Here is a 22,416-nt window from a genome sequence, read left to right on the forward strand (position 1 = left end):
ATCACACCTAGCACCCCCAACTTTCAGAAATCACATTTACCACCCTTAGAATGACAACTTTTATCACATTGTCAGCCCTTTTGTGTAAGAATTATATTTAAAAATTGTTTATAGGAGAGAGACTATTTTTCTATTCCACTTTTGCCCTATTGGAAGATGAGTTTTGAATTTACAAGATGAAAATAAAAACAAAACTATGTTGTGATAGTATTTTAGAAGCTAAAGAGGTGTAAGTGTAACAAGCACAAGAAGCTTCTTAACATTGATACTATAGAGGACCGTTGGGCAAAACCATTCCCACCTGTTTGGTGCTTAAGCTATATTAAGCAGATTGGAAACAAGATAACATCATTCACCATCGATTTTCTTTGGGCAAATTGCAGCAACTGGTGCATCAATCTAACACTGATTGCTATCTACATTTTTATTCAGATTACAAAATCAATTTGATGAAGTCCAAGTACAACATGCAATGCTGTAATTGATTACCAACTGTTTTAGCCTTCATAGTCATAGGCAATTCAAAGTAGAAAGTTGGGGAAATTGAGCCTGTTTTGTATGGTACTTGTGACAATCCAATCAGATGTGTACTTCCCACGGTCACATGTTTAGCTAAGTCTAAGCCAAACTAAGATTCCAAAAAATGTGCTACTATTCATATCTGTCCGTACAACTAATGCATCAACGTGTCTTTCCAAGCAACTAGTGCATCAATGCGTTGCTATATATTATAAGATTAGTATATGGCAATGCATATTCCACCAGATGAAATACACCAAAAATACAATAAGTCTTCTATCATACATTTTGATAATAAAGAGTACTTGTACTACTTCAAAAACCAAGAGTAAGGATTGCAGGGAGCCTTTAACATCGTTAAAACCACTTGGAAATGCCCTGATACAGTGTGAGAAGTCTCTGTTGTAGAAGTGTTGATGCTAATAGAAGTTCTAGGTTGAGAACCATCATTTTGAGTAGCTTGTATAGGTGGTCCAGAGGGGTTTTGCTATCCCCATGTTGGAGTTACAACTTCATCATAGGTGACATTGTTCACAGCATCTCTGGTTCTCTTTGAAGGCCTTCCTTTCTACATCAAAAAATTACAACTTAATCAATATTATGTTGGTTTATTGTTCAGCAAAAAAAGCACTTGTTCGGGATCAATTTGATCATGAATCTTTGGCATGATAATGCTTACTTTTTTTTTTAAAGCAGCACTTGTGCTAGCCTGCAAATTAACTTGGGCATTCAAAGTAGCATTTTGTTGTGCACGACTTATATTACTCCCCTGACCTGAAACTATCATAGGCACATTGCCCTGTACATGATCCTGGAATTAATGATAGTGCGAAGAAGCTAATGTACACCTATTACTCCATTATATTGACTTTACAAGATAACAAAAATGGCGCTCAAATTGTGCGCCAAAAATGAGAGCAATGTTGTTCTTTCAATTTTCAATTAATATAGCCTCAATTTTTTTTAATTTTTACGGCATTTTCCTGCACAAGAATTACTTAATAATAGGGGGTAGCATTGTAATTTCTCCTCTACTGATTGGTACAGCATGTCACTTCATTCTGCCAAGGGTGGTAAGTGTGATTTCTCAAAGTTAAGGGGCGCTAAGTGTGATTAGGGGAAACCTCAGGGGAGGTTTCTGAAATTAACCCTAAAATCGGAGACGGCAAAGCTGCCATATGGACCCGGCAAGTTTCAAAATTCAAAATCACAAAAATCTGGGCTTTTCCCTCGTCACCAACATTTCATCGTCTACTCGCTATCCTTAACCTTAATTCGTACCTTAAAAACACCAAAGAAAAGCTCACAAAATCATACAAAACTACTTCATTTTCCTCACCCTAAAATCACACCTCAAATCCAACATTCCAACAACTTTTGGCAGACAAAATCATATTTATGTCTACTATGTCATCAGTTCGCCGGCTTAAGGAACGCGGCGGCGGCGGCGGCGGAGCGAAGATCACTGCCACCGCCGCCACCACCACATTGAAACACCCAAAATCCCTCACCCCACAATCTGAAAAACCTCTTTTCAGCCGTGGCTGCGGCAGTAAAGAGAGTCTCAAGAGGCCCGCCGGAAAGGAGAACTCAAGGCCTACATCTAGGGGCCGGGCGGCGATGGTGCAATCCCAGAAGCCAATCATGAAAGCCATGCCTAGGATGGATAAAATATCTGCCGCAAATGGAGTGGGTAATGGCTTTCATGGGTTTGCCAATAACGGGGTTGAAGGACGTCCTCGATGGTCGACTTCATCGGTGCCGGTGCAGGTGTCGGTGCAGAGAGGTAGGAGTTCTAGCCCTTCCGAGTTTAATAGAGGTTTATTGAGTTCTGGGAAATCTAGGAATTCGTCTGTGGAGAAAAAAAGAGGGAGCTTTAAGTGTTTGAATGAGAAAGTGGGTGAAAACAGTGAGCTTCTGGAGGGGGGTGCAGAGAATTTAATAAAAAGTGGTGAAGTTTATGATGAAAAAGAGGTTAATTTGAGCTCAAACTCGGTAAAATTCAAGTTGGATGATTCTGATGAAAAGCTGAATTTGATTAGGAACGTGAAAATTGAGAATATTAAGGATGAAAAGGTGGAATCTTGTTTGGGAAATGGTGTTGAATTTAGTCAAAAAGAATCAAAATCTTCGAGTTTGATGAAGCATGAAGAAAGAGATGGTGGTGAATTGAGTTTGATGATTCCTAAAGAAAGAGATGGCGGTGAATTGAGGGGCTCCATAATGGGGAATAAAGCAGCTGGATTGTCTGGGACATTGAAGGAAAAAGACGTTAGTGAAATTAATTCCAAGGAATCAAAAACTAAGGAGTCAAAAATAATGAACAGATCGGGTGGTGTTTTGAAGATTAAAGATGGAAATGGAAATGGGGTCAGTGGTTCAAGTGCCAATGTTAAGTATCCAAGTAAACTTCATGAAAAGCTTGCTTTTTTGGAAGGGAAGGTGAGGAGGATTGCCTCAGATATCAAGAGAACAAAGGAGATGCTGGATTTGAACAATCCCGATAATTCAAGGATGATTTTGTCTGATATCCAGGAAAAGATTACAGGGATTGAGAAGGCAATGGGTAGTGTTGGCAACAACGATGATGATCTGAAGGCTAATGTGGTAGCAAGTTCTGAGATTGATGTTGAGAAAGTTAAAGCATCGGAGAAGATGCAAGTGAACAAAGTGGATGAAGGAAAGAGTTTGGTTAAGGCGTTGAATGCAAATGAATTAGAAGCAAGATTGTTTCCACATCATAAGTTACTTAGAGATAGGACATCGCAGAAATCAGCCTCTGAAAGTGCTGAAAGTCACAAGATTGAAGTTGTAGTGACAGATGGTGAATTGAAAGTAGAGAAGTCAATAAGTCCTGTTGATGAGAATCCTATTGCTATGGAGTTCTTGGCTTCCCTCAGTCAGGGGAGGTGTGAGGATACAATAAGAGTTGGGACTTTTGGTCCGGAGATTAGTGAAGTCCAAGAGACGGATGGAGCTGTAACTTCCAGAGAGAATAATCGTCTCTCAGACTCTCTGAATGGAAAAGGTTCATTTGATCTTACACTGCTAGCAGATGAAAAGCTTGAAGAGTTTGACGACCAAGAAAACATGTCGCGAATGATTATTGAAGAAGAGACAGAAGATAGTTCTTTGTATGAGTTGAATCAAATTGGACAGAAGATGACAACAGGAGGTTGGTTTGTGTCAGAGGGAGAATCAGTTCTTCTTGCTCATGATGATGGTTCGTGTTCCTTCTATGACATAATTAATAGTGAGGTATGGATGTCAATTTCAATTTGGAACTTCATTATAAATGCCTAATTTATTCCCTTTCTTTTGCATATTTCTTTTCCTGCATAAATATGTTTACACGTCAATGTTTGCTATTTAGTGGAACTCATTGTTGACATATTTAGTATCTAATTCGTACCTGACACGTCTACCTTGAAAGTCATAATTTACAGTCTGAAATAGGAGGAAGAAGGATAAATGTTGCTTGTGTTTGTGTATATGGCTATGTTTTTACTGCACTGAAGATTAGATTTTTATGAAAATTTTGATTAAATGTAAAGAGCCAATTAGGTATGCAAGGTATTCAACATTTTGGGGGATTGGAAGGGCTAGAGTGAATGAAGGCTTACATCGATTAACTCTGAGTAATTGTAGCCATCCATCTATCTTACCATTGTGCTTTAGGATTATAGTTTTCTGTAATCATCTTATTATATTTTAGGTCACATAGGCATCAATTCGGCCTGAGAATACTCCGGCTTTCCGCATTTATTTTGCTGGAAATACATTTCATGTGGCTTCTGAAATGTTATGTTCAATGGTTTTTTTGTGTTTTTCATGTTTATGCAGCTAAGACACAGCAACTGTGTAAGCGTTAATATTGCAATACCTAGGGGACCGTGTAAGTGGTAATACTGCGACACCTAGGGGTATACTTTGAGATTATGCTTTCTCTTTTTGCAGGGAAAGGCTACTTACAAGCCCCCTCATGGAGTTTCTCCAAATATGTGGAGAGATTGTTGGTTAATCCGTGCTCCTAGTGCAGATGGTTGTTCTGGACGATATGTTGTTGCTGCATCTGCTGGGAATTCAGTGGTCTCAGGTTTTTGCTCGTGGGATTTTTATACCAAAGAAGTACGTGCTTTTCATGCTGAAACTGGACTTTCTACTGCTAGAACAGCCCTTGCTCCCCTTCCTAATAACACAATTTTCAGAAGAAATGTGTTGTCAACAAGTATTGCTCCAGAGAACCAACAGTGGTGGTATAGACCCTGTGGACCGCTTATTGTTTCTGCAGCTAGTTCTCAGAGGATGGTACGAGTTTATGACGTTCGTGATGGAGAGCACATAATGAAATGGGAGCTGCAGAAACCTGTGCTGGGAATGGATTACTCTAGCCCTTTGCAGTGGAGAAATAGAGGAAAGGTAGTCATTGCTGAATCAGAAGCTATTTCCCTTTGGGATGTCAGCTCCCTTCATCCTCAAGCATTGTCATCTATTTCGTCTTCCAACCGGAAAATTGATGCTCTTCACGTGAACAATACGGATGCTGAATTGGGCGGAGGAGTTCGACAGAGGTACAGTTTAACTTACTTCATCCAGTTCAATGCATTTTGAGTACTTTATGTTCTTTTAAACATTTGATTCCCGCCCATGGAGTCACTTGTTGATACATTCTTGCAAAAGCTTGTCAGCTGCAAGTTGAAGCTCATGGTGTCTTCAGTTAGTTTATCTCATAGTATTGTTTGAATCAGTACTTCTTACAGTTCCTTGGCAATTCATATTTTCCTTTCCAGCAAGCATCCTAGTTTTTGGTGTCACGGCATTTTAAAGAGGCAGATATTTTAGCAACTTAGTATTTTAAGACACTTGGCGATGGTCAAGAAAACATTCTTTATGTATATATTCTTTATGTATATTTGCTAATGTGTGTATTCTTCATGTGCAGAGTGAGCTCCTCTGAGGCTGAAGGCAATGATGGTGTTTTCTGCACCTCAGATTTCATCAATGTATTAGATTTTCGCCAACCATCTGGAATAGGCCTTAAGATTCCTAAAGTTGGTGTTGATGTGCAGTCAACTTTCTCACGTGGTGATTCTGTATTTATGGGCTGCACTAATTTAAGGTCAGCAGGAAGAAAGCAGCATTGCTCTCAAATCCAACAATTTTCCTTGCGCAAACAGAGGCTTTATAGCACCTATGTTGTACCAGAATCAAATGCTCACTCCCATTTCACAGCTATTACTCAAGTTTGGGGAAATTCTGAACTCGTCATAGGAGTTAACGGACAAGGCCTCTTTGTATTTGATGCCCTGAAAGATGATGTATTGCAGTCACTTGATACTGATTCTGGTAAAGACATGTGGAATGTCAGAGAGGTGATTGGACCAGATGACTTGTATTCGCCTTCTTTTGACTACCTAGCTTCTCGTGTTCTCCTTGTATCTAGAGATCGCCCGGCTCTTTGGAGGTATTTATCATAGCCATCATAGTTCCTCCAGAGACTTATCCTTTTACTCAAAAAGGAGGATACCCGATTGTACCCCTTACAGGTTATATGCCTGCTTTGTAATCTACTACTAGAATATTGCTGTTTAAGTTTTGTGTTAGTTTCTGTGAGATAATGTTGTACTATAATGTTACTGCAACTCGGTAGCATATAAATTATTCTGAAAATTTATAGAGGCTTGTTCAAATTGTTGCAAAGCATGAGGCCTCCTCTCGGCCTTCTTTATCTGAAGCTGTGCCCTTTGACACGAGCCATGAGCACACTCAATTGACATCAGATGTTTCTCTTGTTTGTGAAATATAGAACTAGCTCTAGCATGAAGCTCCAAGTAGGCACGCTTTGCTCGAGTTGTTTTAGAGCTCTAATAGTACTACTCTTCGTTAGCTTTGAGTGATCTGGTGATCACAAACCAAATGCACTTGTTTTTGATAGATCAGAGATGAAGTCTCTCATTAATTCAGACTTCCTTGAGATGTTACAAGGCAATTGTTTGATCACTATTGCAAAGGAATTGCACTATGGGTCTGTTTGTTTGGGTGGAAAACATTTTCCACATTTTTCGTTGTTTGGCTGTCAATTAATTTGGGAAAATAATTTCTGACAGAAAATAAGTTATACCGAGTGGAGGAAAATAACTTCCTTATCCATCATTGTGAAGTTATTTTCCTTTCGTAAAATCAGTCTTCTTTTCACAGCCTCCAGCAGTGAACCATCGATAATTGCTAGCTCCAGCATGCCAACTGACTATCTGTTAGGTTTTCTTTGAGATGTTGTATAGCTTTACTGTGCTGTGCACCCACAAGGACAAACAATTTGTTGCCATTCGTATAAGCTCAGGAACAAAGCAGGAGTTTTGGGATACAGCCATACAGGTGGAGAATGGACAGCAACATGGGCTGCACCAGTTGCTTTTGATAGCTTTGGCTACCAAAAACACTTTAATTTTTTGCTTTAGAGAAAAATTGGGCATCTATCAACATTCCACCTAACTGTAAAGTACTAAGAGACAGGTTGAATGGCTTGTAATTGGACAACTAAAAGAATCTTTTCGGAACCGTACCTTACTTTTACTTTTGTTAGTAGAAGCTCCAATAGAGAGTCACAACTGTTCAGCAAGATTTGCTGCTAAATTAATTTCAGATGTAAACTCGGAACTGATTTCAGATGGGAACTGATTTCGGATGTGAAGTGGGAAATGGGAATTAGATTCCCCCGTGATTTGATTTGTAAAAGAAAGGCACAGGCTTGATGGAGCAGTTGCTTCTTTTTGTAAATGCTATGTGAAGGCACATTTATATCAATAGAAAGAAAGGTAAAAAGCAAAAAAGCCTCGTGACAAACCTAATACACAAAAAAGTCTCCTGTGATCTAAAAATGTCTAACACAACATCTCGTATTTTAAATTAAATTGTAAAGGTGACGGAATCTGTTAAATTTAACAGAAATAGATGAAAAGACAAACATGCCTTGATATAATTAAGTAAAAGACAACTCAACAAAATTATTTGTTTTATTCTCTATTTGCTAAGGGGTAGAATAGGTATATTTGTTAAGGAGTAGAATAGGTATATTTGTTAAAAATTAGGTATAAATTTTTTGTTAGATTCCAATAAGTAATTTCCGTTAAGTTTAACGGATTCCGTCACCTTTATAATTTAGTTAAAAACATGAAGTGTCATATTGTACGCTTTGAAACCACAAAGGGACTTTTCTGTATATTAGGTTTATCACGGAGTTTTTTTGCTTTTTACCCAAAAAAACACAAAGGTATTTTGACAATACATATTTATATATAAAGGCTTTAAAGTGGACCAAGAAAACATAAAGTGCAAAAAGAAAGAGTGAGAACCACACGAATTAGTTGGGCGTCACAACGCTCACAAGAAGATCATGTATGATAACTAAGTGATAACACTTCTTTCTGCCTTTTGCTATGGGTTTTGTGACTCAATCAAACTGCTTTTCTTTCCCCACCCTAATCTCTTCTTACATAATGCGTCAGTTTTCAATAATACTTTAAAGATTAAAGGTCAAATATGAACAGACATAATAATGCGTCACAAACCATACAGTGGTACATGCAAGAAAAATTTCAGATCGATAATGTAAAAAGCATTAATATATACGTGTAATTTGTCTTCGCCAGTAATCAGTGTAGCCGTCTAATTTATACACTATGATTTAAAGTCTAAACACTCCCAACTGTAAAAAGTGCATGAATTTTAGATGGTGAAAAATTTATGTAATGAACAAACTTAGATCCTACAGTGGTTTTCTTTCCAAAATCTATTTGCTAAGATAATTAGACTTAATGATGCTCGCTTTGTTTGTTTGCAGGAAAATAGTCCTCTTTCACGCCCAAGGTTCGCGATGTCATGTTGTCCTTCATTGCTGCATGTTGAGATCTTGTTGGGTTTGCTTTAAACCTAGTTCGTGCAACTCCTTCATCAATCGAATCGGCTCACTTATCTCAAGACTCCTAATGTGGGAAAATATCAACAGCTGTAGCCTCTGATTGGAGTTTGAGTGTCTCACAATATTAATTTTTGCTCACAACGTAGAATTTTAGAGTTTATCAAAACTTGCGAATTCTGAAATGGTTAAAAACATAGGGAAAAAAATTTCTTGTAAGGTTATCAAACACCCTTTTAGTATATTTTTAATGCTTAAGAAAAGTGCTTTTATTTTTTTTTTTTTTTTAATCAAAGTATCGCAATCCCAAATGGATTGTAATGTAACACGATAAAACCCATATGCGTGTACGCTGAATTCAAATTGGTGGTATGATCTGGAACCGAAATCATGGCAAGTTGTTGGTTGTGTCCCTTTGACACGAAGGCGTTCTCTGAAACTTCTCTGGTATCTTTTGAAGTATGGTAAAAAGAGTTGGGTTTAAAATTAAAACCTTATATATTAGTTGGGGTTAAAAGTAAAGTCCATTTATGCTCCTATAAAACCTTATAAATAATAGTTTTTTAGTTAACCTCACCAGACCGCTTGGTTATTTTAACAAAATTCAACTTTAGTTTTCAGATTTCAGATTTTAATTTTATCAAATGCACCTTAGTGCAGGAGCACGGTAGATTGTTACCATTTCCTAAAAAAAAAAAAAGAAGTAAAACCTTATATATGATTAGTTTTTTTAGTTAACCTCACCATACCGTATTGATTAATTTAACAAAATTCAAGGACTTGACTGGATTTTTTGATTGTTTGAGCATTGCATAAAAGTATATAAACATTTTTAGGGACTGCTGCAATCTCAACCTAGAGAATGGCATCACTTCATATTTCATATTAATTTCTCTCTGAATTAGAGGCTGGTTATAGTGATGTTTCCAGGTCCCAAGAAAGTAACATTTACAAACTATAAACTCCCCAAAGCCTGTCGGTGGGATATTCTCCAAAATCCAATCACAAATTGCAAACCCCCCTAACCCCCACCCCCAAATACAAAAAAGAAGACTTTTTACCTATGATAAACTCATTCTTGGTAAGTTATTCAAAAAAAAAAAAAAAAAATTGGATGATGCACTCTCTAGCCTATTGGGTTTTTCAATTCATCAAATGGTGCAATTTTTTTTTTTTTTTTAATGGTATTTTGTAAGAGATCATTTGGCAACTTGCAAACATTAAAAATGTTGGTACATATTTGACTTAACCTTCCCTGACACGGAAAAAATGTAAAACGGTAAGGAGACTGTGACTTTTTGTTCTTTTCCCAGTTGACTCATGGGATTCATTTGCTGCCGAAATCTGACTAGAAAATCGTTTATGTATTAATTTAGAAATGACACAATAGATGTCTATAACTCCTAAAGTCAATGGCACCTGTTGGAACTCTTATGCAAGCCAACTGGTTTGACCTTCACAACTACTCCCCCTTTGCCCAAAAGAAAAATGATTTTGCTGCATGACAATTTGATGCAAGAGCTATTTAGTTTAGTTGACATTTAAATCCATGACCAGGAATCACAATTTTTATTCTTTTATTTCTTTTTAAGTGGGAGGTCTTGGGTTCAATATTTCTCCCAATTACCATCCAACTCAACCCTCCGTGAGTCACAGATGAATATTGAGGAAATTAGTTCGAGTTTTTCTTGTTATCGTTCCTTGTGGTTTTGAAATGAGGGTTTATGAGGAAAGAACCAAAATTAGTCTAAAGCAAATTGTCTCCATAAAGAGTATTGGAACACAAGAGTATTTGAAAATTATTCTTTGGAATCACACTGCAGCACTTGTTATGGTTCAATATAGGTGTGATAAAAAAAAGGTAGTTGGTAACGATGATTAAAGAACGTATTTATGATGCGATACAAAAGAATATTTTTGCAAAGAATGAGGTTTTCAAACGAATATTTTAGAATGAAAAATTAATTCAAGAAACGGTTTTGTTTCTGATTGATGGTTCAATATCAAATTTGTCCTATTTAAATTGAATTGCTACTAATATTGGTTGCAACTTGAAAGAATGAAAGATAACAATATAGTTAGATGTCATTCGTTAAAAGGCCATTAATTATTTCAAGTTGAGCCAATTACAACAGTGCAAAGCAATGAGCTTTCCTTTTTTTATTTTTTATACATTAGTAGTCGTGTTAGTTGGTGGTGCCACATCAGTATCTCTTTATGATATTGATGAGAAATTATTGTTGGTAGGCCGTAGGAAGATATTTGCCCGTGCTTTTCCCACCTTAGATCCATTGAAATTGAATAGTCAGACTAATTTAATTAGTAAACCAAAAACGAAGAAAATCAAGAAATTAAATTCAGTTCTTCTGAAAAAGAAGGAATTAAATACACACAGTAGGACACGAATAAATGAATCGAGCTCCACGTTTGTAACATAAATACATGGAACCAGATCCATCTACTAAGACGGTGATTAAATTAATCCACATTCGAAAATTTCTTGTATATCTGTTCGAAAAATTTTCAGATCTATTGTATCTGTTATTTCTAATACATGTTTAACCTGCCATTAGGAGGGAGAAGGTTGGGTTGGGTTGGATGGTAAGGAGGGAGGGACTGTAATTAAGAAATTTCGGATTCAATACATCCCATTAGAACAACTATTAAATCAAATCATGTTGGATGGTTTTCAACAATTGGTTAATGAAATTTGCTTTTTATCAAAAAAAAAAAAAAAATTAATGCAAAGCGAGGTCATTAATTATTGGTGGATATGAATCTTTAGAATAAAAAGGTAAATCATTTCACTTCCCTGAATTAGACGTTAACAAACAGTTTGAATCAACAAACTCAACCAAACCCTTAAAATTTGGCATTTCAACACAACATTTATGGTCTAGCCAGAATCACACCTGGACACATTCGGATAATCTGGAGCCCAGATTTTAAGTAATCAGAATTAGTTTAACGGTTTGGAAGGTTGTCATGAAAACAACACATAACCAGTGTCTCAAGAAATAAATACATGACACGATTTACTTTCCTTTGGCATCAGTTTAATTAATTACTTGAGCAAGTGGGCAAACCCTGGTTTAATTGCAATGGAAGTCTCAACTAAACATAACCACATAAAATTAATTCCAATGTTTCAAACCACGTTTCTTGTTTGATGGTTTTCAAGAGATGAGTAGAAGATTAAAGAAGAAAGTAGAAACCATATGTGCTTAGAAAAAGATGATCCAGAAAATCACATCAAAATTAGTGCGCGTTAATCATATAAAGCTACGTTTAGCACCCGAAAGCTTAGTCCCACCAGCTAGACGAAAGATGGCCCTCGACCACAAAAAAGTGATTAAACATCCCATGATAGTCTTATTGATTGAATATCCCATGATGGTCTTATTGATCAGTCCTGCTAGTTTATCCAAAATACACTGGGTAGAACCATTTTGCTACATTAGTTTGTCTACGAGCTACAAATTTTACGAGGATAATGAAAAGAACAACAGTTAAAAATCGCCATTTCTAGTAGCAATAGTGCATATCTAATTCCATTAATTTACAATAGTGAACGTACAAGTCTAGACTCTCGAGTAAATTGATTGAAGAGAACACTTCAAACAAACAAATACTAAATCCAATGTATAGGATAACAGATAATTTTGTTATGGGTCTGTCTAACGAGTACTCGGTCGACAGACTTAACATTCATCAATATAATGTTCAGGTGTGGTTATTTTGAAAAAATAAGATTAATTAGAAAAGTATAGAAAATTGGGTATTATAATTTAGCGCGCGCACTCATATTTTAGGTTGATCATGATTTGGGTATATTATCACATGCCTATCAGAAAAACTCTTTTGATGTATAGCAAATTTGAGACTTTTGATATACAACGCCCTGTTTAATAATTTAATTCAGTATTTAAATTTAATATATTCAGATTTTAACATATTCATACGTGTTTGATAATTAAAAATTGAATCTCTGAATTAATTAAATGACATTGAATTTTCTAGGCAGAACTTACTCTAAAAAATAAGTGATAAGCCATATATTCACTTATCATTTAATGTAATATATACTCAAATGTGCCAGATTTAGTATTTAAAAATTTAATAACTTAATAGATTCAAACTTTAGATTTCAGATTTTTTAGAATGAATGTACATCCACTAATAAATCAAGTGGGATCTCTAGGAAGATAGGTGGGGGCAAAGCATGCATGAAACAAACAATGCATACGTATGTGTCCATAGACCACACAATTTGAGACTTGAGAGACTCATTTTGTAAACCAAATGGGATCATTGCATTTATATGATAGCTACTATTAATTTGGTCCACTCATCGCATTTAAAATTGCTTTTTTTTTTCTCCAAAAAAGGATAAAAAATATTGTTATGCATCTGATTTCATAGTGACTTGCATACAAGTCTAGAGTAAATTGATTGGATAGAGTCGTTCAGAGAAATAAATACCAAATACAATGGATATAGCTTAACGGGATAATTTTGATATGTTAAACAATTTGAGACTTTTTTTTGGTGTCTATAAAACTATGGCCCGCTTGATACTAACTAAGATTGAATTCAAATGTTAATTTGTTTTTTTAAGAAAACTAGAATTAAATCGAAAAATTTTGAAAAGGTAAGAGTGGAAAATATTTATTAATATGTGCATTCATATGATGAGTTAGATGTAATTTAGTCGTGTTAATACTACTCAATCAGAATCCGTTACAAAACTCCTTTTCCTATTCAGTTTTGTTTTCCCTTTTGAGGGAAAGTTAACTGACTGGATTGAATAGCTCAAAGAAACAAGGATTAAATGCAATAGATGGCTTTTTTTTTTCCCCAAGAAAAAAAGTATATTTTACCAAATAGAAAACTACTCCGATGACTGCATCAAGTAGCACCTCCAGGAACCCGATCAAGTGGGGGTAAAAAATGCGCGAAACATTAGGATCAGACCGGGGTATAGTGACTGACTCGAGTTCATAGTTCAAAGTCCTTAGGTAGGCTATAAATAGGGAGAGCTGCAATTCATTGGTCCATATTGTTCACTCTTCAGCCTCCAAATTTGGTTAAGCCCGTTTTACATATTGAACAAGCTGTTCTTTTTGGCTCCTTGTATCGCTTTTGCTCTTCTGTTTCTTTGTCCCGGAAAGCAGGGAAAGGAGAGAAAAGAAAGAGATGGAAAAAGATCAGTGCCATCCTTCGCTGAGGGGAGGGAGAAGAGAAACAAAATACAGCCATGGTTTTTCTTCATCAGAATTGGAGGCTTTAACTGGTATTTGTGAGGCCTTTATACCACCTTTGCCGTCGAATAATTCTCCAGAGATCGTTGGGAAAGATGGCAAAACTAAAGAAGCTATTCAGTCTTTTTACAAATCTTCAGGCGCTCAGTACCCAATCCCTGACGAGGTAATAAAGAATTGCCAGAGCATATTACGCAGAAAAACACAGTGACAACACTTTCTTGATGACTTCTTTGATTGAAGTGCTTATGGAATTGATGTTACATGTTTTGGATGTTTATGCAGGTTGCTGAACTTGCGGTGAAGAGAGGGTTTCTTGAGGCTGTGATCTTGGTAAGAATCCTGTTGATAATTCTTTCAACAAGGCTGGGGACTTTGTTGCTAAGTGGTACCCTGTGTTTTGGTGAAAAATGGCCATACATCAACAAGTTTTCAGACATCCCAGTTGAAAACAGAGAGAAAATTATCCAGAAATGGTTCAAGCATAGGTTCCTTACTCCCATCAGGCTGCCATTTGTATTTATCAAGTTCTTGTGTCTTTACGCCTTCTTCACTCAGGTAATGGCCTTCCCTGCAGGCCTAGTCTCTGATCAGGCTGACATATTTCAGTTTTGTTCTTACATACTGAAGTTTGCATATATGATTTTCCTGTTGGGGCAAGTAAACCGAGAGTCAAAATGATTCCAGCTCAATGCTTTTCTCCATTATTTTATTGAAAGGTTTAATGGTCTTGAAAGGACAGTTAAGAGTCCCAATAGCCACAGTTTTTTTTTTCTCCAACAATGATGTAATCACAATAAATAAATTATGTTTGACAGGTAATGCATATGATTTGCGCTCTAATGAACTGTTAAATATTGTATCAAGTAGTATTTTACTCGAATTCACTTGCATGCATAGGCGTGTCTTAGGTTTTCATTGACCAATTCTTTAAGTATACAAAATCCACTTAGAAAATTTGGTGTCACCCAGTCTTGTGTTATGCCAAATAACTTTACTGAAACCATATACATCCATTGGTATGTGAGGCAGCACAAAATGTTCGATTCACTAGATCATGGTAGGCAAGGATGGTACAACTCCTCCTCTTGTGTCCACAAACAATGGCCAATAAAGATTAGCTTAGCTCCTTGGTTTTCCACTTTACAGTCATCAAGAGCACTAGATGAGCTGTCTCCGACCAATGGAATTTCTTGTTCTTTAACAAAAAGCACTGTGAGTTCCAAAAACAGTAGCAAGATTAACAATTTTGTCATCTTACTCTGTGATTTAGCTGTTCTGTCCTTTTTCCCTTTTACCTGAAGTGGGGGGAATTGGGGTTAGGTGAGCAATTAAATTTGTCCTTTTATGGGGTTGAGATTAGTGTCTCACCACTATAACTGACCTTTTTTTAAAAAAAAAAAAATTTTTTTTTTGGGGTCAAATGACCCTTGCTTTTACGAAAGCTGTCAATAGTGTAATTCACTCAAAACTGGCCATTTCCAGAAACAGAATGTTTATGCTGATAGCTATATTTCCACAATCATATCAGAGATGCGAAATTATCTTGGTTTCATTGTTCTTGACTGGTAGTCCGTGCCAAAGCACACAAATCATCGTTGCCAGTTTTTTTAAGTTCTACTTTCAAGTCAGATGGATAGTTTTTTAAAAAATCAAGACCCCTAACGATGTTGGACAAGTATCCTTTTTCTTGAGGTAGAATGATATTATAGCAGCCTGACTTGATTGTGCCAGAGGAATAGAGGATAGAAAAGGTTCACAAAAACTTTCTAATTCTACATCTTTCTTTTTCCTTTCTCACTATGACAATAGATGCATACATTAGGTTAAGTTCACCTACCACTTGGGGCAAAACTGCACAAAATATACAGTTTAGAAAGTTATTTTTTACAAATTTGAGAAGTATAATCTTGAAGGTACGTTAATATACTGTATATATTTGGAGCAGGAAAATGCATTTTCAGTAACAAATGCTGTGCATATAATGACAAACAGAATTTTAGTACAACCTCTAGCCATTTTCCTCAAATGAAAAACATGTTTCAAAAGTATGATGTTGAAGTTTGTGAATTGAGTTAGGTTGCCCCTTTGGTAACTTTCCTTGTCTGTGATAGGATAGCAAACTTCGTAACCGATGCAGTGAAATCTTCACCATCCAGGGATAAGGGCTTATTGTAAAGGATGCGATTTGTATAACTCTTGAGTTGTTCTTAAAATCTAACTCATATGTCGAATCACAATTTAAATGTCATTATATACCATCCAAATCCTTTTTCTAAAGCACATGGTTTGATATCTCAACTTGTCATAGGTATGGGATGATTTAAAAAATCCAGCATGGGAAGCCATGGACTATCAGGTGGATAATCGCAAGGACTCATCAACTACGCCACATGAGAAACCTCTAATGAAAGGTATGGTAGAGACCACGCACGAAACTGAGTCGACCATCGTCAGTTCCCTAGTCCAGAAAGGCCTCAGAGTCAAGGAGGATCCTAAAGAGAAGCTCTACAAGATCAAATGTGATGTAGTAATAGTTGGTTCAGGGTGTGGTGGAGGAGTTGCGGCTGCTGTTCTTGCAAAATCTGGCCAGAAAGTAGTTGTCATCGAGAAAGGAAATTATTTCACTAAGACAGACTACTCTTCCCTAGAAGGACCCTCCATGAATGAATTATATGAATCAGGAGGAATCCTTGCAACGCTGGATGGAAAGATGATGATGCTAGCAGGATCAACAGTAGGGGGTGGCTCTGCTGTTAATTGGTCAGCTTGCATCAAAACACCTATGTCTGTGCTCCAGGAATGGGCCAATGATTGCCAAATTCCACTTTTCACAAGTTCCCAATATACATCTGCCATGGATACAGTTTCTCAAAGAATTGGTGTTACAGAGAAATGTAGTGAAGAGGGGTTCCAGAACCAGATCCTCCGTCGGGGTTGTGAAAAGCTTGGGCTTGAAGTTGAATCTGTGCCAAGGAACTCCTCGGAAAACCACTACTGTGGTTCTTGTAACTATGGTTGTAGAACAGGAGATAAAAAAGGAACTGATTCAACTTGGCTGGTGGATGCTGTGGCTTGTGGTGCAGTGATTATAACAGGATGCAAAACTGAGAAGTTTGTACTCGAAAAGAATAAATATGGGAGATCAAGAAAGAGTAAATGTTTGGGAGTGATTGCCAAGTGTTTGAATGGAGATATCAGAAACAGACTATGCATTGAAGCAAAAGTGACAATCTCAGCATGTGGATCTCTTTTGACTCCTCCTCTAATGATCTCTAGTGGTCTGACGAATCAACATATTGGAAGGAATCTTCATCTACATCCAGTATTAATGGCTTGGGGATACTTTCCAGAGTCCGATTCAGAACTTAAGGGAAAAATCTACGAGGGAGGCATTATCACCTCTGTCCATAAAGTGGGATCGGATGATTCCAGTGTAAGAGCCCTTATAGAATCGCCTGCTTTAGGACCAGCATCATTTGCAGCATTACGCCCTTGGGAATCCGGGCTTGAATCAAAGAAAAGGATACTGAAGTATGCCAGAACTGCTCATTTGTTTTCGATGATTAGAGACAGAGGATCAGGAGAAGTCAGGTCAGAGGGAAGGATAAGCTATACATTCGATGCAACAGACAAAGAGAACCTCACGGCAGGGTTGCGTCAAGCATTGAGGATTTTGGTAGCAGCAGGAGCTGTTGAAGTAGGTACACTTCAGAGCAATGGACAGAAATTCAAGTGCAAGGGTACTAGTGAAAGAGAACTAGAAGAGTTTCTTGATGAAGTTACGGCAGCAGGGGGACCAAAATCTTTAGTACAGAATTGGACAACATATTTTTCTGCACACCAAATGGGGAGTTGCAGAATGGGGAAGAGTGAAAAAGTCGGTGCAGTGGATGAGAATGGAGAGAGTTGGGAGGCAGAAGGTCTATTTGTTTGTGATGCTAGTGTTCTGCCAGGTGCTGTTGGTGTCAATCCAATGATCACTATCCAGTCAACAGCATATTGCCTCTCGAATAAGATAGCAGAGATTTTGAAAGAACGAAAGTTCTCAGATTGAGCTAATTTTTCTTGCCTTTCTGCTTTGATGTTGTTAGAACAGACAACATTAGAGTGTTGCATGTAAGAAGCACAGAAGAAACCTAAACTTATAAAGAAACAAAAAGCATCCATTTGTAGCAACAATTTTCAGTTTTGATTCGTCAAGTTTGTAAATTAAATGGATCAGCTATCAATTATTCTACTTCGCTGTTAGCATTTAATTTGTCCACAAAGCCACCAACAGGTTCAAGCGAATGGATAGATTGAAAAAGCCTCTTAGAAAGCAGAAGCAACTTCGAGACACCGGAACAGCTCCAGATGCTCGGTTACAGAATTGCTAAGTAAAAGAAAATCAATCCTAGTTACAAACCAAAGAAAACGAAAAAAAGAAAAAAGAAAAAGTAGCTTATTTACCTGAGAACTAAATTTTCACACTTCATTAGCCTTTGGCAATGAACCAGAAACACATAAAAGCAATGGAATTAGAACCCAAGGAATAAATGTTGAATTCATCAACAAATTTGCCTTTTGATGCCTGCTTAGTTGTGCATTCAAGTTACTAGTAACACTTCATCATCAAAATAGAAAGCACCATTTGTGCCTGTCTCATCAATTTATAGTTGGTACCCATCTTAGTAAGCTACACTTCATATCTAATAGCATCAAAATTAAGGAACGTGGACTTGCTCGATCAATAGGTGGTAGGTAGCAACATATTTTAGTTTGTAATATCCAGTTTATGCCTTCTTTTTCAAGGCCTGTGATGGCATCATCAGTTTTGAGGAGTCTTCTTTGGGGGTATCACTGTATTTACTTTGAGTCTCTGCATCATCAAGACCGAGAAAAGATATCAAGAAACAATAAGCTAAAGACTTGCTAAGGGCTTCTTGTTTCTTGTTTGTTTTTAATGTAGAATTGTTTTTAATGTTGAATAGAATTTTTTATATATATATTCGATACAATAGGTAATGTGATGATGATACATTAATTCTTACAAAAAATACAAAAACCCGTCAGAATCGGACATGGTACAACTGTATTGCCTTTAGTACATAAAGATGTCACCAATTGGCTGGATAGGGTTTCTCTGTGGGTCCCCCTTAGGTTGCTTCTTCTGGGCCGGTTTCTCGATGGTCTCTGTGTGTGTTGAGTGTGGGTGTGTGTGTTGTGTTTCTACTAGTGGAAAGACATAAAGAAGTCATCGCAGAAAAACTTTATTTGGTACCATATTGTATTAAAAGAAAGGATCAGATTTGCAACAACCATAGTTATACTTTAGTACCTTCACGCAATTGTGTGGCTTAGAAGTTAGAGCCCTAGACGTCTTTGACTAATTTTTTTTTGATTTCTTCCATTTACATTTCCCCCCCCTCTAGTTAGTGATGTGTGGTTGAATTGTTTAATGATGTTGTGTTCCATCTGTCCTTTATAGAGTGTTGATTTTTTATTTTTTGTTGGTGTTAGATTCCTTTTTTATTGCTTTATCGTTCTATTAATAAAACTAGTATTTTAGCTTGTACAATAGTGCATCAATTTTTTTTGACCTTGATTAGTTGTACATGCAAGGCATTATATCAATATTTTTCTTGCACATTTATTCATATTTATGTCTGAAAAATTATTGTATTCTTAATGCTCAACTACTATATCAATTTTGAAAAACTCTTATGCATCAAATTAAGATAATATGAGAATATTCATCAAATACTATAGCGTATGTTAAAAAAAATTTAATAAGTATTTTTTGAGATAACGATTAATCTTTTACAATGATTTGTACACTTAAAAAACAAAAAAGTAATGTACTTGCTTTTAGAATTCTGTCATGAACTAATATTCAATTCCAATTTCTGGCGTAATTGATAAATTTACTTATCAAAAAAAATGAAAAACCAAACTAACCAATATACGGATAAAGAAATATTTTAAGTTAATTAAAAAGAAATAAAGATTGTTAGAAGAGTGTAAAATTGATTTGAGGGGGATTTATGCAAGAAATGGATAAAACCCAAGTTTCAACTAACCCGTTGATTTTCTTCAACTAAGCATGCCACTTAAAAGAGAAAATGATTAATTGAATTTACTGCTTATGCACATACTCATTCAACCTTATTGAGCAAAAAAGTAGCCTTGTTGAGATGAATTGACAATTACCAAATCAACAAGATAGTTTATAGGTAAAAGGACTGTGTATGAGTATTTTATGATAATTCAACGAATTGATATGATAAATCAACGAGAGGTTATCATATTCGACCTGCTTGTGAGATAGTTTATTTGTAGATGTTTGGAGAAGTCTGAGTTAAGACCTAGTGGCTTATCGACTTGCTTAAGGTCCAGCAGAATTTGAAGCTGTTGCTTCAGAATCTCTCCTTTTCCAAGAAACTCGGTCTCTTTAGCCACATGAAATTCGTCCAATTTGTCAAGCTTCCCGTTGAGTTTGTCAAAGAACAGTTGATCCTACGATTAATTACATGCACGGCCATACCAAAAAAATTATGACATGGGATTTATCTCCATTACAATGCTCAAATTTTACTATTAAATTTGCTATTTATCACTTCATATTCTTAGAAAAGAGTTGAAGCAACTTGTTTTCATGCACTTCTTCTTCTGCCCCTTCTTCTCCTTCTCTAATATTCTTCCGTCTACCTGCAATTGTTTGATTTCAAAAATGATGAGTCGACTTATTCTCTCTTTTGAAATCTTTTTTCTATCACATATTAAATCTTTTTTCAAATCTTGTTTCTGTCAATATATTAAATGCCATTTCATTGATTTAATTTGTGATCTTTATCACATTCGTGGTATAGAGTCGAGGCAAAAAATTTGGGATATCCGTGTTTTTGAGCTCAAAAAAATCAGAATATCATCCTAGTGCCTATCTAGATCTTTTGATAATCTCAACTTGTGATAAGCTATTCACTTATTATTTAATGTGATGTACACTTAAGTACATTAGATTTAATACTTAATAATTCAGTAACTTAACGAATTGAGATTTCAGTTTTCAAAAGGATATACACAATTAGTGGTAATTTTTCTTGGGTCAATCACACTTTTTGTCCCTCTAAACTTTGGGATAATCACACTTTACAACCCTGGACCTTAAAAATATATACGTTACACTTCAAGGAAATTAGTCATCTTGGAAAATGTTGACTTTGTTAAAAGGAAAAAAAAGTGAGTATTATGATAATATAATATTGTCCTTCTGTTACTAAAATTACACACCCTTTGTAATTATTGCCAAAAAGGGTGGGGTTTGATGTGATCCCTGTCTTCCTCTTCTAGGCTTACAAATGAAGCACGTTGGCTCTTTGTAACAATTTTAATTAAATCATTGATAGTTGAATAAAATTTATATAAAGTGAAAAAAAGCTCTTTGAACATTAACAAGTTTAACATAACATTATGTTTTAAAAATTTTGCTAACTTTATTTATTGTTATTACATTGTTATATACAATTATAATTCGATTTAAATTCTAATAATTGAAAAAGAATAAATAAAAATGAACATTAATCGAACAAAGTAAGGAGGATTTTACATTAAAGTAAGGTGGATGATCTATTACTAGTTACTTATTTACTAGCAATACCAAAAGCTATGGATGGCAATATAAATTCGCCTTTTTTTTTTTAACTGAAGGCTTTTGTAGTTTTTGACAATACTAAAACAAATCTTAAGGAACCCTCTTAAAAGTAAAGAGCCAGAAATAGAAAAAGCACCTGAATTTATCTGACTTGGAGGAAAATTTCATGAATTCGGTCATCTTAAAACGTAAATTTTTTTTTTGTTTTTGGTAGCAAAAATGAAGAACCTGCACTTTAGCAGCTTTTCTCAAAATATAGTGCTGATAAAGGTTTTGACTTTTGAGCTTTCAAAGAAATGTAAGAGGAGGAACAAACTATATCGAATTCAATAGAAACTTTACTTTGTTTGGAGGCGTTGGTGTTCCTTAGGTTCAGAATTCACGTCTTAAGGAGTTGAGAAACGAAGGCGCAATTTTCGTGTCAACTCGTGCCACACAAGTAACATTGCACTTGTAACATCTTCATCAATAATTTTGTGGCAATATATTTTTTCTTCTTCTGCTTCTTCTTTTCTTAAATTTAAATTCATACTGATAACTATAACCGTCACTATTAAGCGCGATTTGGAACTGTCTAATTGGTTGATACACTCCTTAATAAGAAATTGTGTTTACATCCATATAGTTAAAAAATTATAACAAGAATTAATCCATCACCTTGTCTAATTATCTTGGTTAATCAAATTCATCTTCTTTAAGTATCTCTATTCTCAACCTTCTCCCTACTATTCTTTCTTCATAGGAGGGAGATCTTGGCTCCTCTCCATTGGTTCTTGCTTTTTATTTAATAAAGTTTCTCCTAGTGTATTCTCTAGTGACAGTTTTTTTTCTCTTCTAAGCTATCTCAGTGAGAGTTTTGTTTAGTTTTTGTTATTTTTTCTCATATCTAAGAGTTTTTTTAGATCTATATGTTAGATCTAAAATTTTTTGGGTCCTCTCATCAGATGTCAACATCAGTTTTGAACTTGAACCAATTGGATAACAAATTTGAGAGAACAAACATGCATAGATGTCTATGGAGCAACTTGTTCAAGTGGTCAGATTTGATGATTTGTGATTCATTGTATAATCTTTTATATTTTGTAACT

General features: G+C 35.8%; 2 protein-coding genes across 2 annotated transcripts; both read left to right on the forward strand.

Moving 5' to 3' along the window:
- Window positions 1–1,797: 1,797 nt before the first annotated feature.
- On the forward strand, window positions 1,798–6,213 carry LOC113764590 (KIN14B-interacting protein At4g14310). Its single transcript, XM_027308531.1, has 3 exons — window positions 1,798–3,777; window positions 4,477–5,090; window positions 5,462–6,213. The coding sequence occupies exons 1-3, from the start codon at window positions 1,918–1,920 to the stop codon at window positions 5,994–5,996; spliced, it is 3,009 nt and encodes a 1,002-aa protein (XP_027164332.1). The 5' UTR covers window positions 1,798–1,917; the 3' UTR covers window positions 5,997–6,213.
- A 7,264-nt stretch (window positions 6,214–13,477) lies between these two features.
- LOC113766844 (long-chain-alcohol oxidase FAO1) lies at window positions 13,478–17,954 on the forward strand. The gene is made up of 3 exons (XM_027311004.1): window positions 13,478–13,861; window positions 13,981–14,253; window positions 16,007–17,954. Exons 1-3 carry the CDS (start codon window positions 13,631–13,633, stop codon window positions 17,750–17,752), a joined length of 2,250 nt encoding a protein of 749 aa, XP_027166805.1. The 5' UTR covers window positions 13,478–13,630; the 3' UTR covers window positions 17,753–17,954.
- Window positions 17,955–22,416: the final 4,462 nt, after the last annotated feature.

Source organism: Coffea eugenioides, chromosome 3, assembly GCF_003713205.1.
Source record: "Coffea eugenioides isolate CCC68of chromosome 3, Ceug_1.0, whole genome shotgun sequence".
Lineage (NCBI taxonomy): Eukaryota > Viridiplantae > Streptophyta > Magnoliopsida > Gentianales > Rubiaceae > Coffea > Coffea eugenioides.